Source organism: Oreochromis aureus, linkage group 3, assembly GCF_013358895.1.
Source record: "Oreochromis aureus strain Israel breed Guangdong linkage group 3, ZZ_aureus, whole genome shotgun sequence".
Lineage (NCBI taxonomy): Eukaryota > Metazoa > Chordata > Actinopteri > Cichliformes > Cichlidae > Oreochromis > Oreochromis aureus.
In genome coordinates this window covers 111,310,917-111,326,993 of record NC_052944.1, presented here as the reverse complement: position 1 = coordinate 111,326,993, position 16,077 = coordinate 111,310,917, and the positions used below count along the sequence as shown (strand labels likewise).

General features: G+C 45.6%; 1 protein-coding gene across 1 annotated transcript; it reads left to right on the top strand.

Annotated features, from left to right (window-relative positions):
• Positions 1-9,643: 9,643 nt before the first annotated feature.
• On the top strand, positions 9,644-12,036 carry LOC116314927. Its single transcript, XM_031733079.2, has 4 exons — positions 9,644-9,710; positions 9,811-9,905; positions 10,538-10,582; positions 10,929-12,036. The coding sequence occupies exon 4, from the start codon at positions 10,938-10,940 to the stop codon at positions 11,814-11,816; it is 879 nt and encodes a 292-aa protein (XP_031588939.2). The 5' UTR covers positions 9,644-9,710; positions 9,811-9,905; positions 10,538-10,582; positions 10,929-10,937; the 3' UTR covers positions 11,817-12,036.
• The last annotated feature ends 4,041 nt before the right edge of the window (positions 12,037-16,077 follow it).

Sequence of the window (16,077 nt, the reverse complement as noted above, 5' to 3'; positions counted from 1 at the left end):
AACAGTGATTGCTCAGCACTGCTCTTCCTCTCTGGAATACCTTTTTATTCACTGCAAACCGTTTTATTCTCCGCGGGAGTTTGCTTCATTCATCTTGGCCGCTGTTTACATCCCGCCAGATGCAGATGTGCAGGCAGCTCAGTGCGCACTTCATGAGCAGATACTGCACATGGAGCGGACATTCCGGACTCTCTCATTATTGCTCTTGGGGACTTTAACAAAGCCAATCTGAGCCAAGAGCTTCCCAAATACAAGCAGTATATTAAATGCCCGACCAGAGAGGAGAGGACATTGGATCACTGCTACAACACGATCAGCGGGGCCTATCGCGCGGTGCCCCAGCTTTCACTCGGACTTTCTGATCATGTCATGGTCCACCTGATCCCCGCGTACAGACAGAGGCTGAAGCTCTCCAAACCTGTCGTGAGGACTAAAAAACTGTGGAGCAACGAGGCTGTGGAGGAGCTTCGCACATGTTTGGAGACTACAGACTGGGACACAATGAAGGCTGCTTCTAACAGCTTGGACGAGTTTACGGACACTGTCACCTCCTATATCCACTTCTGTGAGGACAGCATTGTGCCATCACGCACCAGGGTGAGTTATAACAATGACAAACCCTGGTTTACTCCTAAACTCAAAAAGCTGTGGCTGGAAAAGAGAAAGGCGTTCAGAAGCGGAGACAGGGACTGCTACAGAGAGGCCAAGTACAGGTTCACTAAAGAAGTGGACATTGCAAAACATCAGCACTCTGAGAGGATGCAGCAGCAGATCTCAGAGAATGACTCGGCCTCTGTGTGGAAAAGTTTTAGGAATATCACCAACTACAAGCCTAAAACCCCCCACTCCACTGACGACTTGCTGTTGGCCAACACCCTTAACGACTTTTACTGCCGTTTTGACGAGCCATCAAGCAGCCTTCACACCTCCAACGGCCCCAACAATAGAGACACTTTGGACACTCATTCCCCCACCTCTCCCCCCTTCACAGAGCCATCACCACCATCAAACACTTCATCTACAACACCTCCCTCCACACCCCACACCAAGGAAGATTTCACACCACCTTCTCCCACCACTACTCTTCATATTCATGAAGCAGATGTGAGGAAGCAGTTTAAGAGTCTGAATGCTCAAAAAGCTCCTGGCCCAGACGGTGTGTCTCCTGCCACCCTCAGACACTGTGCAAACGAGCTGGCCCCAGTGTTTTCTGGCATTTTCAACTCCTCACTGCAGGCATGTCATGTGCCTGCCTGCTTCAAGTCCTCCACCATAATCCCTGTCCCCAAGAAACCAAGGATCACTGGACTTGATGACTACAGACCTGTGGCTCTGACATCTGTGGTCATGAAGTCATTTGAGCGCCTGGTTCTCTCCTACCTCAAGACCCTCACGGCCCCTCCTGGACCCCCTGCAGTTTGCATACAGAGCCAACAGGTCTGTAGACAGCCGCGATCAACATGGCTCTACACTTCATCCTGCAGCATCTGGACTCCCCAGGAACCTCGCCAGGATCCTGTTTGTGGACTTCAGCTCTGCCTTCAACACCATCCTTCCAGACCATCTCCAAGGCAAGCTTTCCCAGATGAATGTGCCTGATCCCATCTGCCGGTGGATCACTGACTTCCTGACGGACAGGAAGCAGCATGTGAGGCTGGGAAAGAATGTCTCGGACTCCCGGACCATCAGCACCGGCTCCCCTCAGGGCTGTGTTCTTTCTCCTCTGCTCTTCTCCCTGTACACCAACTGCTGCACCTCCACCCACCAGTCTGTCAAGCTAATCAAGTTTGCAGATGACACCACCGTTATTGGACTCATGTTGGACGGGGATGAGTCTGCCTACAGGAGGGAGGTTGAACATCTGGTGTCCTAGTGCAGCCACAACAACCTGGTGCTGAATGCCCAGAAGACAGTGGAGATTATTGTGGACTTCAGGAAGCACACAGCCCCACTCCCCCCCATCATCCTGACTGACACCCTCATCACCTCTGTGGACTCATTCCGCTTCCTGGGTACCACCATCACCCAGGACCTGAAGTGGGAGCCCACCATCACCTCCGTCATAAAGAAAGCCCAGCAGAGGATGTACTTCCTGAGGCAGCTGAAGAAATTCAACCTGCCAACATGGACGATGAAGCAATTCTACACTGCAATCATCGAGTCCACCCTCACCTCCTCCATCACCGTGTGGTACGCTGGAGCCACTATCAGGGACAAACAGAGACTGCAGCGTGTTGTGCGCTCTGCTGAGAAGGTGATTGGCTGCAAACTCCCATCTCTGCAGGACCTGTACACCTCCAGGACACTGGGGCGTGCAGCTCGGATCAGAGCTGACCCTTCTCACCCTGGTCACAGTCTGTTTGACCTGCTCCCCTCAGGCAGGAGGCTCCGGTCCATTCGCACCAGAACCTCTCGCCACAAGAACAGTTTCTTCCCCTCTGCTGTTGGACTCATGAACAATAACCATATGACTGTTCCCACCACTAACACATGACCCTACACTGTGTTCACTGCATCATTCCATGTTCGGCACTGATCACCACCTGCACTCATGTACATATCTATCCTCTTAGCACTTTTAATTCTTATTGTATGTCTATTTAAGAGTTATATAACAGTATGTTTGCACTAAGTACCGCAGCAATTTCCTAATGGTGTAAACCTGCTCAACATTTGGCAATAAAAACCTTTCTAATTCTGATTCTGATTCTGATTCTTAATTGAAACTCTTTGGAGAATTTCCTTAAAGAGGATATTTGGTTTTGATTTTATTTTGGGTCCTTTAATGTGCGTTTGTGCACTGTAGGAAGCCGGCTTTAGACAGGCAGGGTTTGTAAACTTTACAACTTTTCAATACAGTTTCTATTCAAATCATATCTTATCTATCATTGTGTGGTTCTTTCTCTGCTGATCCTTTCAAGGCTCCATAGTCTTACCTAGAACTTTCTGATACTGGTCCAAAGTTGTCAAGACAATAATTTAATGCATATCTCATATTATTTAATTGTAATACCTGTTACAAAACGTCACAGCCACACAGTCACACTGTGTGGCTGTGAGTGTTTTTAACATGATGGATGTGAAACACTGAGTGATGCTTCATCACATTCACACTCACAGCTCCTCTGTCAGTGTCTCAGCTATGCTGGCAGCCTGGAGTCACCTGTAACATGACTGTGGGCTGATGCTGACGTGGATCTCCTTCAGACCTGGATCACAGTCTTCACACTAAACCCTTTAAACATCTTTATTCTGTTGGTTTGATCAGTAAGAACAATAATGTCATAAAAACAGGATTTTTCCTCTCCTGATAAATATAGATCCATGTAGATAAACCACGCAAAGGCTCCACTCAAACAATAACATTAAATATATGATTGTAGTCAGAAGTGACTCCAAAATAAAAGCACCTTTAAACCAAGTTCTTTCAGACTAAAAGGAGACAGGAAAGACAAACTGATCAGAACTTCCTGGTGAATCATGTCAAATAAAACAAAAACAAACCTGTTTCATAGTATAAGAGTTCATCCAACCTGCAGCAGTGATACTGAAGTCTGAACAAAAACCAAATGAATCTGTCCATCAGTGAGAATAAAGATCAGCCTGACATCAATCTGTAACATCAGCAGGACCAAGATCACCTCCACTGTGTCCATCAGTATGGTAGGTTAAACTGGGAGACAGTCTCTAAAACCAGTCTATGAAACCATAGTCTATGATCTAGAACATCATAGTGGTGCGTAGGTTCATCCAGGTTACAGTGCTCTACACTGAACAAGTCAAACACCTGGACTTCACCCAGTTGGTGTCTTTATGTCTTCTTTCTTCAGCTCTACAGACGAACACAGAGAACTGTTTCTAATACATATCAGGACGTTTGAGTCCATCCACACAGCTCAATATGTTTCTACTAACACGTTCTACCAACATAGAGGTCAGAGTGGAATAATGAGGTGTTAGACTGATGTTCTGCCTGACACCAAAGAGACACAGGAAGTGTTTGATTCAGTCAGAGCAGTTTGGACTTATTTAACCACCTTTAGTGTTTATGATGGTGTCGTCTGTGGAAGGATAGAGCAAAAACAAAACCAGCCAAAAACAACACTATGAAGCTCATTTAAGAGAAAAGAAATGTGAAGCTGTGGTGACAGATATAAACACAGTTGATGGTTTGAAGCCCATCAGGTCCTGGACCCCTGCTCTCTGTCCAATCACAGACTGAACACATCAGCAGGACCACCAAAGTCCTCAGATGAATCCAGGGTCTGTCCTCAGCCTTTGCTTCAGTTCCTCACAGTTAGACACAGTAACAAACATGTCATCATCCCTCTTCTTCTACACTCTATCACTGATCACTAAAACTAGCTGATGTCTGTCCTGATGTCCAGGTAGGACAGACTGCAGTGAGTTTAATAAGCTGTGTTCGATTACACTCAGAGGGACAGCTTCATCTGTCAAACAGGATCTATGATCTATGATGGTTTGATTACTGCATTTAACAGAGTTCATGGTCGAAACAACAAGAAGACTCTGCAGGTGCACCTGGAGCTCTGTCATTAGATTTACTGCAGAAACTGGATCAAACTGGATCCAACTGGAGCTCTTGTTGGGATCCAGGGTGCAGCAGGTCTGTGCTGAGCAGAATGAATAAACCAATCAGATGTCTCTGTATGAGGAGGCGGGGTCACAGGAGGGTAACAGAAACTGCAGTAGCATCATTAGCTCACATGGAAACTTTGATGATTCACTTCTGTGGTGTTTTTACAGAAACACGTCACAAAATTAGCTCCACCTGTTTTGTGTGTGAGCTTTGAGTTTCTTGTCTTCATTCTGAATTCTTGTGTTGGTGTTTTTACACACAGCAGATGTTTCCTGGTTGGTTCCTTGATGACCACATGAAGCTTTCTGAAGCTTGGATTGAAAACGCTTCATTACTCAAAGCTTTCTAACACAGGCCTCTGTGCTGCCATCTGGTGAACAAACATATGAAGTGCAGCGTGAAGCTACAAATTAAACTGCTTCAGCCATGTTTACATATAACATACTATAACCTATATAACTATATGTATAGTGTATTATGTAGGTTTTAGAGCTGGGGGTAGAATTGCTGATGGCCTGATTATTATTTATGTTCCCCATGGTTCACCAGCTCTCACACAACATCAGCACCAATGATCCACGTCCTTATAAACCTCTGAATCAGGTCCTGAAGCAGTGACGTCCTGAGTGAAGACCTCACTGATCACATGACTCTGGTCACCTGGACTCAGTGTTTCTGAAGCAGTGTGCTGGGTTTTTACAAATACGTGGCTGCTGCCTGATGTTGGGCCCACAGAGGAAGACGACTCACTCACTCTTCTTCACTTCCTCCTTAAACATGTGGAAGGAGAGCAAAGTGCTGCCAGACTCTTATTTCTGACAGGAACAGAAGAAACCACAGCAAACTGGTCCAGTTATTCATCTTCATCACAATCTATTTATTTCTGATGGTGACTTCAGTCTGAGGGTTTGAAGTTTCCATGTCTGTGTGATGTGTGGTGTGGAGGCTGCTGGTTAAACTGGGACTCACTGTTTAAAGCACTGAGTGCTCATAGAGAGATGCTCCATGAGTCCCAGTACAGACTACAAACATGGTGGAAACTTAGCTTTGATATCCACACACTCTGCACGTCTGTGAGTAACTGTGATGAAGATGTGCAGAGATCTGTGTACAAACAGGAGAAAGACTGTAAAGACTCTGTGCTTCTAACAGCCTCTGTTAACATATGTGAGGCTGTTTGTTGTTGTTGCCATGGAGCTTTTCACTGTTTGGGTCAGCAGGTCATGTGATCAGGTTTGTTCTGCTCGACGATGGTTCAGTGTCAGGGTTTGTTTGCATTCATCAATAAATATCTAAATAAATCAAAGACTCCATGTTTGTTCTTTCATCATGTGACCTCTGCTCATCCATCTCTGTGTGTATCAGGATACATTTAGTTCATAATACACAGAAAAATCAGAGTTATTACCTGTAATAAATGTGAAAGATTCCTGCAGTGATAACCAGGCAGGACTGAAACACATCAAGCTGTCACCACGGTAACAGCACCGTCCATCCACAGGTGAGGGAGGAGCAAAAGAGGGACTTTCACCATTTTATACTAAAACACTCAACTAATGTTTCTAATATGAAACAAATAAGCCCACATTAATGTGAGCATTTATTAAATAATAATAATAATGATTTCCTCCTGATCTCATTTCCATAGCAGAGAAAACTGTGGTGTATATTGAGGTGGAGGGTGTGGTCTATGGCTCAGGTGTAGAGTGAGGGTGGGGTGCACCACAGCAGCATGCTGGGACTGCTGAGGGTGGAGGAGGGAGTGATGATGACATCAGAGCTGCAGCAAAGCAGTCAGCAGCACAGAGACCAGTGAACACACAGTCTGTTCATCTTTGCATAGATACAATATATAGCACAATATTGAATGACAGAGACGCTGTGTGAGCTTCCACAGATACACTGACGTCAGCATCCAGAGTCCTCCTGCTGCTCCCCCTCAGAGCCCGTGATCAGCACCAACACATTCAGTTAGATGACAGAGTCCAGCTGCAGCTAGAATCAGCTCTGTGAACAACAGCACAGCGTCAGTGTTTCACACTCAGTGAAAGGAGGAAACACCAGAAGAACACCATGTGTGCTACGTTTCCCAGGACACACTACAAACTGCACAAATACAGAGCAGCACGTGGAAGGAGCTGGAGCTGCATTTAAAGAGAAAAGACAGCGTGATGTCCTGTATGGACAGGTGGAAGGAACCAAGTCCTCAGCTGAAACACTCGTGTTTGTCCACAGACAGGAAACACAGCAGGAAACAAAGAAGCTCATGGATAACACACTTCCTGTCAGTCACAATGAGGCTGGAGCCAAACACAGAAAGGTGTTTTTGTCCAGATGAGCCCAGAGAAGAAACACGAGTGTTCACAGACATCAGAAGCTCAGAGAGGTGAAACATGAGGTTGGAGTCCTCGTCAGCATCCAGAAGAGCTGCTGTGAAACCCTGAGTACTCATGACAGACTCTGATGGCACAAACACATCATGATTCAAACATGAAGAAGAACATGGAGCTCCTGATCCTCCTGCATGAGAACAAGCTGACATGAGCGCTGTGTCTGAGAGTGTCTCCCTGTCACAGTGACAAGAACACAGCTGCTGCTCACAGTCATTAAACTGACCTGAGGTCAGCTGCTAGCACGTCTCTGTGCTCCTTACATATGAACCATGTGACCTCACATCAGTGCTGTGGATGACTGTAGTCATAGAAGAGTAGAGCTGTAGCAGGTGGTGTGAGGAGGAGGAGGAGGTGGTGTATTCTAGTTAACGCAGTACTGAAACACTCCAGCAGAGGGCGCTGTTAAGTCCTTATTGTAACACAGTTACTGTGTGCAGTTATACTTCATACATAATCTGCACTTATTTCCATCAGACATGCTGTCAGTAAATGATTGGTTTCTATTGATTCTACTTCCTGTTGACTAGTTTTATTAAAATGAACCATTAAAGCTGATGGTGTGACTGGATGTAAACTGGTGCTGGAGTTCACCTCCATGTAACAGGTTCACTGTTACAGCCATTTGCGCTGTAAAGTTCTCATTTCAACAGCTGAAGGAATTCTTTTTCTCCTGAATTCCTTCTGAAAAAATTTGAACACAACAAATCGGTGACCCGACGTGATTTTTCAGTTTGAAAGGAGAAAAGGAGGATTGGAGAGGCTCCTGACGGAGTCGCTGTCAGATGCCAGAACTGGAGGAAACTGATTCACCCTCACAGAAGGCCTTCAAAATAAAGGTACGCAGAGCCTGTTATATCAAAAGCTGAAAAATTGGATATAAGCCAAATTAAAATGTGAGCAGTGAGCGGTTACAGTTCTCTGTCACACTGATCGAGTGTTTATATGATAAGATACATGTTTAATGCATAAAGTTGGAATTATAAGTTGGTAAGAAGGTTTTCAACAAAGGTTTAATTTTAGCCTGAAGTTTTAAGGTGACAGAAATTTCAAGGTTTATCAAGCTTAACAAGCGGTTGTTAATTAAACCAGATAAAATAAGCAGAATAACCGATTTGAGGGAAAAACGTTGCAAATCACAAAGATGTTGTGATCAAAGCCCTTTTAAAATAGTTGTTTGGCGTAAAGAAAAACACAGGTATATTTCAGTATATTGTATATTGAGCCAAAAGCACTGGTCACTGGTAGTGACCTCAAATCATTGTTACTGAAGGAGGAGGAATTCTGCCTTAACCTCCTAAGACCTGAACTCTTCCATGGCATGCATTTTTAATTTTTCTTTGATATTTGGGCATATTAGGACCCGATGAATGTAAAAACAAAGAATCACCAGGTTTTTTGTTTTTTTCCCCCTGATTTTTGTTTCTAAGAAAAATGAGAGCCACATATGAGGATATTCGTTTTAAATTTCAATAAAACAGAGGCAGTGTATTGTACTTGTAAGTGGACATCAGGCCCTTGTAGAGCAAAATTTAGTATTTTGGTCTCAATAACCCAAAATGTGATGTCCACATATGTGGATGCCATGTCCTAGGAGGTTAAAACATAAAACGAGTAAAGTTTTCTTTAACAGTACGACGTTGATAGAGTTACAGCTGTTTAATGGGTTTGAGTGTTCAGACCCTCTCTGTTTCTCAGAACTCTCTGTTTGAGAGTTCAGACTGAAAGGGAGCGCACAATCGTCTGTGCGTGCGTGTGTGTGTGTGTGTGTGTGTGTGTGTGTGTGTGTGTGTGTGTGTGTGTGTGTGTGTGTGTGTGTATTCATGGAACAGTGCCACGGGCCAGCTGCTTTCATTCCCTTGCAGGTGTATGTACCAGTAAGATACAATAACAGGAACAATAAATAAGAGATTGGGAACAAAATTGAATCTGTTGTACACAAAACGCTATGATTCACATAAATAAAATAAAATGCATGATGGATGAAACTTTACCTTGTCGAGGCAGTCAGCGCCTTTTTTGTTCTTGTTGTAGTCCTGGATCATAAGGGGCTTCCTGTCCTCTGTGGTGCTGACAGCGGCATCTTTGTGTAGTGTGCTCGTCAGGATGACATTTCTATTCTTCTTGGGAACATATGACACAACAGTGTGTGTGTCAGTGCAAATTTTGATGAGACTGCCTCTCTTCCTCTGATCGATACCAGCGCGGGGGGAAGTTAAGACTTGTTCTTCCTCACTGTCCCTACCATGGTGAGCTTTCTTTTCAGCAGCTCCTGACCAAGAGCACGTGATGTGAAGAAATTGTCACATGTGATATTGCACCCTTGGTGACCGGTTTTCATGTCCAGCACAATACACATGCCCTATTTTTTTTTTCAGCCCTTCCAGTACTGTGTTTCCCCATGTAGACCTGCATATTCCAGGCATAGCTGCTCTTGGCATCACATGCTACTAAGATCTTTATTTCATATTTCCCTTGTTTGCTTGGAATGGACACCTTAAAGGGACAGCGACCTCTGAAAGGAACGAGGCGCTCATCAACTGTCACCTCAGGGCCTGGTTAGTACATAACTGGTAGGTGCTCCACCCACCTGTCCCAAATGTCCCTGATGGCAGACTATGCTTCCACCTCACAGTCACCCAGCCATCCTGTTTCCCCGGCTGCTCAGAGTTTGGTAACCTGGTAACCCTCCCCTCGGAAACCTGACTCTCGCCTCTCAAGTAAGTTCTCCTTTTGCATTTTCCCCACCTCACCAGCAGTAACCTTCAGCTCCCACCTGCATGAAAACCTTGGATTAACACTGCTCTCCTCTCTTTTTAGAAACCCGCTTCTGGTGACCACTACTCCCAGTGCTTCCCTTCTATCCAAAGAACTAAACCAGTACAGAGTCCAACACTCTGTACCAGCCGAGTCCGGTAACACTTTCATAATCACACATTTTATTCTGTGTATGCTAGTCTGCTGAAACGTTAGGTCTGCTCCAGCTTCACTTTACAATGCCAGAGCACTGAGCAAAGTTATCGTTATCTTTTTTATGGTGGTTACCCAAAATGGACAACGTGGACTTTATGAAGGAGGAAACAAAATAAGAAAAGTCCCATTCTAAAGCAAAACTACAGATAAACATGAATTCGGTAGATGTGTGTGTGATAATATAACTATAGGAGGTTCATGTGAGAAATGAAAGTGAAATGAAAGAGTCCGTAGATCAGCTGTGCTGCCACAGTGCTGATCGTGCCAGTTCTTTCCACTCTGTCTTCATTTCCTCATTTCCCAAACTCGGACTGTTTTCATTAGACAGAAATGATGAACACATAAAACTTTAAAAACATAATCAGTAATGTTTGAACCCCTCTTTGTTTATTTAACGCTTATTATTTTTCCTTTTCAGTATAACTCACAACAATCATCATCAGTCATTCCACTACAATCCTAAATAGCTCCCCATGATTTTCTTGAGATTATGATCAGTCATGTGTGTTGACATTGTGACTATAATCACATGTCTGTTGTGTATTTAAATGTGGACGTTTCTGTGTGAGATCAGCAGCCGTCCAGCAAACCTCATCTAGCCGACCACGTCTGCACACACGTAAGTCTGTCTCCATTCACTCAGCGTCCTCATTTCGCTCTTTATTTTATTTTGGTTAAAATGATCTCCTAACACTTTAATATCATCTTATTAATCAAAGGTGGTAATAAGCTATTTTTTCCCACATGTTCCTCTGGGTTCAGTTTAATGGTTTCAGGCTGAGAGTAAAGACTGTAATATCATAAAAACACATGAATACTGTGATTGTGTGCAGATTGATCTGTTGGCATTTTTTCCTTTCTTACTCGGGGCTGTTGCCATTATTACTATTACATACTGTCCTGATTTCACTTGATAAAACCATTTTATATCTGGATTGACTCTTCATCAAATCTGTTTGATGCAGGAACTCAAAATGTCCTTCATCGCTGAGCTCCAAGTGTCTTTGAACAAAGCCGAGGAGTTTGCACTCCGTGAACAAGGCTTCAAGAAAATCTTTGTTAATCTGAACGAAGGAGCCGGGGGAAACTTTGTGTACCTATGGTACAAAAAAGGTGACCATGCAATTACCAGGATTCAGATTTCATTCAATGATGAGATGTCCATGGGTCTGTCCAGTGCGGGGTTCAAAAAGATCGACAAAAACCTCAACGAGGGAGCAGGTGGAGGCCCAGTCTACCTGTGGTACTACAAAGGTTCCTTAAAGTACGATGTTCCCATCAGGAAACTCGATCTCTCTGTACAAGCAGCAGATGAACCCTACAAGTATAAACTGGGCTGGGAGAGACTGGCCTGTGACCTGAACCGTGGTGCTGGAGGAAACTGGATCTATCTGTGGTTGAAGAGAGAGAACCCCACCTACATCTGTGACATCAAGGCCACTGCTAAATTTGAGGAAGATGAGGACAACTTCAATGATGGCTACATCCGGGTGGATGAAGACACCAACAGGGGAGCAGGAGGGCCCTACATCTTTATCTGGTACCGTCAGACCACGGACCCCAAGGACGCCATCAGTGAGCTGGAAATCTCCTCCGGTGACGTCGAGCAAAAGAGCCTTCAAGACCAAGGCTATGAAATCGTGAACCAGGATCTGAATGAGGGCACCGAAGGAAAGGAGGTGTTCCTGTGGTACAAGAAAGACAGTGGCAGCACCCCCATCAAGGCCATCACCGTGCTCGCTGACCCAGCAGCTAAGCAGGCGTATGAGAATGACGGGCTCAAAGTGAACCCAGAAAACCTCAACACAGGCAACCCCAGAGCTGCTCCTGTGTACCTGTGCTATCATAAGTGAGAGCGGTCATGGTAACAGAAGTGAGCATGCTCACTGGGCAGAAACCCAGAGGTTTGATGATGTTTTTTTTTCTTTAATGATGTTCAATCACTGTGATCTCAGAGGTTTGTCTCCACCAGCGAGCATTGATCCTACAACCAATCTGTTTGATTAGCTCTGTATCACTTTATTCTGATGATTGTCTCTGTTTCAATAAAGTGTGTTTAGCATCTGAAATATCTCTGTGTCCTGTGTCAAAGCTTCATCTCACGCTTGTTAGCAGAATAAGGTGAGCTCAGTAGATCCAGTTTGTGTTGCTGGGGAATGATGGTGTTGAAAGCTGAACCGAAGTCAATGAACAGCACTCCAACATATGAGTCTCTGGTGTCCAGATGTGTGAGGGCTGAGTGAGGGGCAGCTGCAAATGCATCATCGGTTGAGGAGTTTGACCGGTATGTGAACTGAAATGGGTCCAGGTTGGAGAGAAGAGATGTCTTGACAAACCATTCAAAGCTTCATCAAATCAAATCAAAATGTATTTATATACAGTGGGATGTAAAAGTTTGGGCAACCTTGTTAATAGCCATTATTTTCCTGTATAAATCGTTGGTTGTTACAATAAAAAATGTCAGTTACATATATCATATAGGAGACACACACAGTGATATTTGAGAAGTGAAATGAAGTTTATTGGATTTACAGAAAGTGTGCAATAATTGTTTAAACAAAATCAGGCATGAAACAGTGTGCCAAATAAAAAAGTCAAATACGTATTTTTCGGACCATAAGGTGCACGGGATTATAAGGCACATTAAGTGAAACAAAGCAGTCAGATAAATCAAACTTTATTCAACTCATTCTTCTTGCTTCCTCCACTTCTGTACCATTGATTCATTAATGCTGTATTCTATCACAGCTGCTCTATTCCCGTGTTGTTGCAGTATATTAATGACTAACCTCGTATTGTGGATGGATTATCTCAGTTGTTCTTCTGACTGCCGAAGCTGCTGCATTGAGCTGCGGCCGCAAGGTGGTTGGTGCCTGCCGTGGTGGTAATCCCCGAACCAAATGGTGGACACCAGAGGTGAAGGGAGCCACCAGGCTGAAGAAGGAGTCCTATCGGGCTTGGTTAGCCTGTGGGACTCCAGAGGCAGCTGACAGGTATCGACAGGCCAAGCGGAATGCGGCTCAGGCAGTGGCTGAAGCAAAAACTTCGGGTGTGGGAGGAGTTCGGAGGCCATGGAAAAGACTTTCGGACTGCCTCGAAGAGATTCTGGCAAACCGTCAGGCGTCTCAGGAGGGGAAAGCGGTGCTCTACCTGCACTGTGTATAGTGCTGGCGGTGCGCTGCTGGCGTCGACTGAGAAAATTGTCAGGCGGTGGAAGGAATACTTGAGGACCTCCTTAATCCCACTGACACGTCTTCCGAGGAGGAAGCAGAGTCTGGGGATGAGGGAATGACCCGCCAATTTCTGGGGTCGAGGTCACTGAGGCAGTTAAACAACTCCTCGGTGGCAGAGCCCCTGGTGTTGATGAGGTCCGCCCGAGTTCCTGAAGGCTCTGGACGTTGTAGGGCTGTCCTGGTTGACACGCCTCTACAATGTTGCGTGGAGATCAGGGGCAGTACCCTGGACTGGCAGACCGGGGTGGTGGTCCCCATCTTTAAGAGGGGAGACCGGAGGGTGTGTGTTCAACTATAGGGGATCACACTCCTCAGCCTCCCGGGAAAGTCTATGCCAGGGTGCTGGAAAGGAGAGTTCGTCCGTTAGTCGAACCTCGGATACAGGAGGAACAATGCGGTTTTTCGTCCTGGTCGCGGAACACTGGACCAGCTCTTTATCCTCTCGAGGATACTTGAGGGTGCATGGGAGTTTGCCCAACCAGTCTACATGTGTTTTGTGGACTTGGAGAAGGCATTCGACCGTGTCCCTCGGGGTGTCCTGTGGGAGGTGTTGCGGGAGTATGGGGTGTCTGGCCCACTGTTACGGGCCATTCGATCCCTATACAACCGTTGCAAGAGTTTGGTTCGCATTGCCGGCAATAAGTCGGACTTGTTTCCGGTGGGTGATGGGCTCCGCCAGAGCTGCCCTTTGTCACCGATTCTGTTCATAATTTTATGGACAGGATTTCTAAGCGCAGCCAAGTGGCGGAGGGCTTTCACTTGGTGGCCTCAGAATCTCATCTCTGCTTTTGCGGATGATGTGGTTCTGATGGCTTCATCGGTGGGGGCCTCCAGCTCGCACTGGAACAGTTCGCAGCCGAGTGTGAAGCAGCGGGAATGAGGATCAGCACCTCCAAATCTGAGGCCATGGTTCTCAGCCGGAAAAGGGTGGAGTGCCCACTCCGGGTCGGGGATGAGTTCCTGCCCCAAGTGGAGGAGTTCAAGTATCTCGGGGTCTTGTTCGCGAGTGATGGGAGAAGGGCCGGAGATCGACAGGCGGATTGGTGCTGCGGCTGCAGTGATGCGGACGCTGCACCGGTCCGTCGTGGTGAAGAGGGAGCTGAGTGTAAAAGCGAAGCTCTCAATTTACCGGTCGATCTCGTCCCGACCCTCACCTATGGCCACGAGCTGTGGGTAGTGACCGAAAAAAGCGAGATCGCGGGTACAAGCGGCAGAAATGAGCTTCCTCCGAAGGGTGGCTGGCCTCTCCCTTAGAGATAGGGTGAGAAGTTCGGCCATCCGGGAGGGGCTCAGAGTAGAGCCGCTGCTCCTCCACATCGAAAGGAGCCAGTTGAGGTGGTTCGGGCATCTGACAAGGATGCCCCTGGGCGCCTCCTGGGTGAGGTGTTCGGGCATGTCCCACCGGAGAGGCCCAGGGCAGACCCAGGGCGCGCTGGAGAGATTATATCTCTCGGCTGGCCTGGGAACGCATTGGTGTTCCCCGGATGAGCTGGAGGAGGTGGCTGGGGAGAGGAGGTCTGGGCTTCTCTGCTTAGGCTGCTGCCCCCGCGACCCGACTTCGGATAAAGCGGATGAGGATGGATGGATGGATGGATGGTTCTTCTGACTGAAGTTTGGTCTGTTTATATCAGGGGTAGGCAACCTTTCTGACGATGAGTGCCATTTAAAATTTCCTCAGAAGTCAGTGTGCCATATGATTGCATTAGCAATAAATTTAATAACGCTCTATATGAACAGTTACACAATATATAGAACCACTTTATAGAATTATATTTGTTTGCAGATGTTGGCAGCTATCAGCAAATAGTTATCAGCTATTTTGAAACAAATCCATAACAAGAACTCCATAACAGCAAATGAACTGTACAACAGAAAATACAAATGCTATTTATGGTCTCCTCACAACAATGATAAGAAAAATAAACTAAGCCAATATGGCATGTCTGTTAATACAGACACACACATGTTAATGTGATTTCTGGTCTCCCACTCAGAGACACAGGTCTCCGAGTGTCCAGCATTCAGACGGCTACCTGAGGACACTCACGTGAGAGAAAATCTGCTCACACAGATATGTAGAGCCGAATACTGTCAATAAGGCCTCTGCAATGTTCTGAAGACAGTTAAACTTGTCAGGTAGTGATGTCCAGCAGGTGGAATTGCAAACTCCATGAACATGCACAGCTGTGGATTCCAGCTGCTTCGATGTTGCATTAACTCAGCCAGTTAATGCGAGACAAATCCAGCTGCTCATTAAGGCTTTCTGGTTTGATCAGAAAATAAAACATTGGTCCATACACCTGAAAGTCCCAAAAATGCATTGTGTCTTGAGTCTACGGATGTATCCATGTATTTCCGTGGTGCTGATGCTGTGCTGAGCGGAAAGCTCCTGAAGCTTTTGAAGTGTTGGAATGTGGAAAGCTAACAACGTCCCTCTCACCAGTAGGCTAAGTTATTTTTAGCCAATTACAAATTGAATCTGGTAGTTGGGTTTGTTAGCTGAGATACCGTCATTAAGAAGCGGCACAACTAATGTGTCTATGCGAGCTAATTTGCAATGTGCACTGCTGGCACGGTCATTTATTTTTTAATGCACCTTCTCAGATTAATTCACTGCGTGTCGTGCCCAGTGCTGGACTGGGACAAAAAATCGGGCATTTTGACTAGAGACCGGCCCACCAGATATTAAAGCCATAAAGCCTTTGAATGAAAACAGACGCTGTTGTGACAGTGATGTACAATCTTGTTGGTATATGTATACATTTTATGTCAGATCAAAACTTTGGTTGTAAGATTCAGATAATTATTTAATAAAAGCTAGACATTTTAAATGGGAATAAGAAAGTATTTCCTTGTGATCCCCTTTCCCTGTTAATGCCCT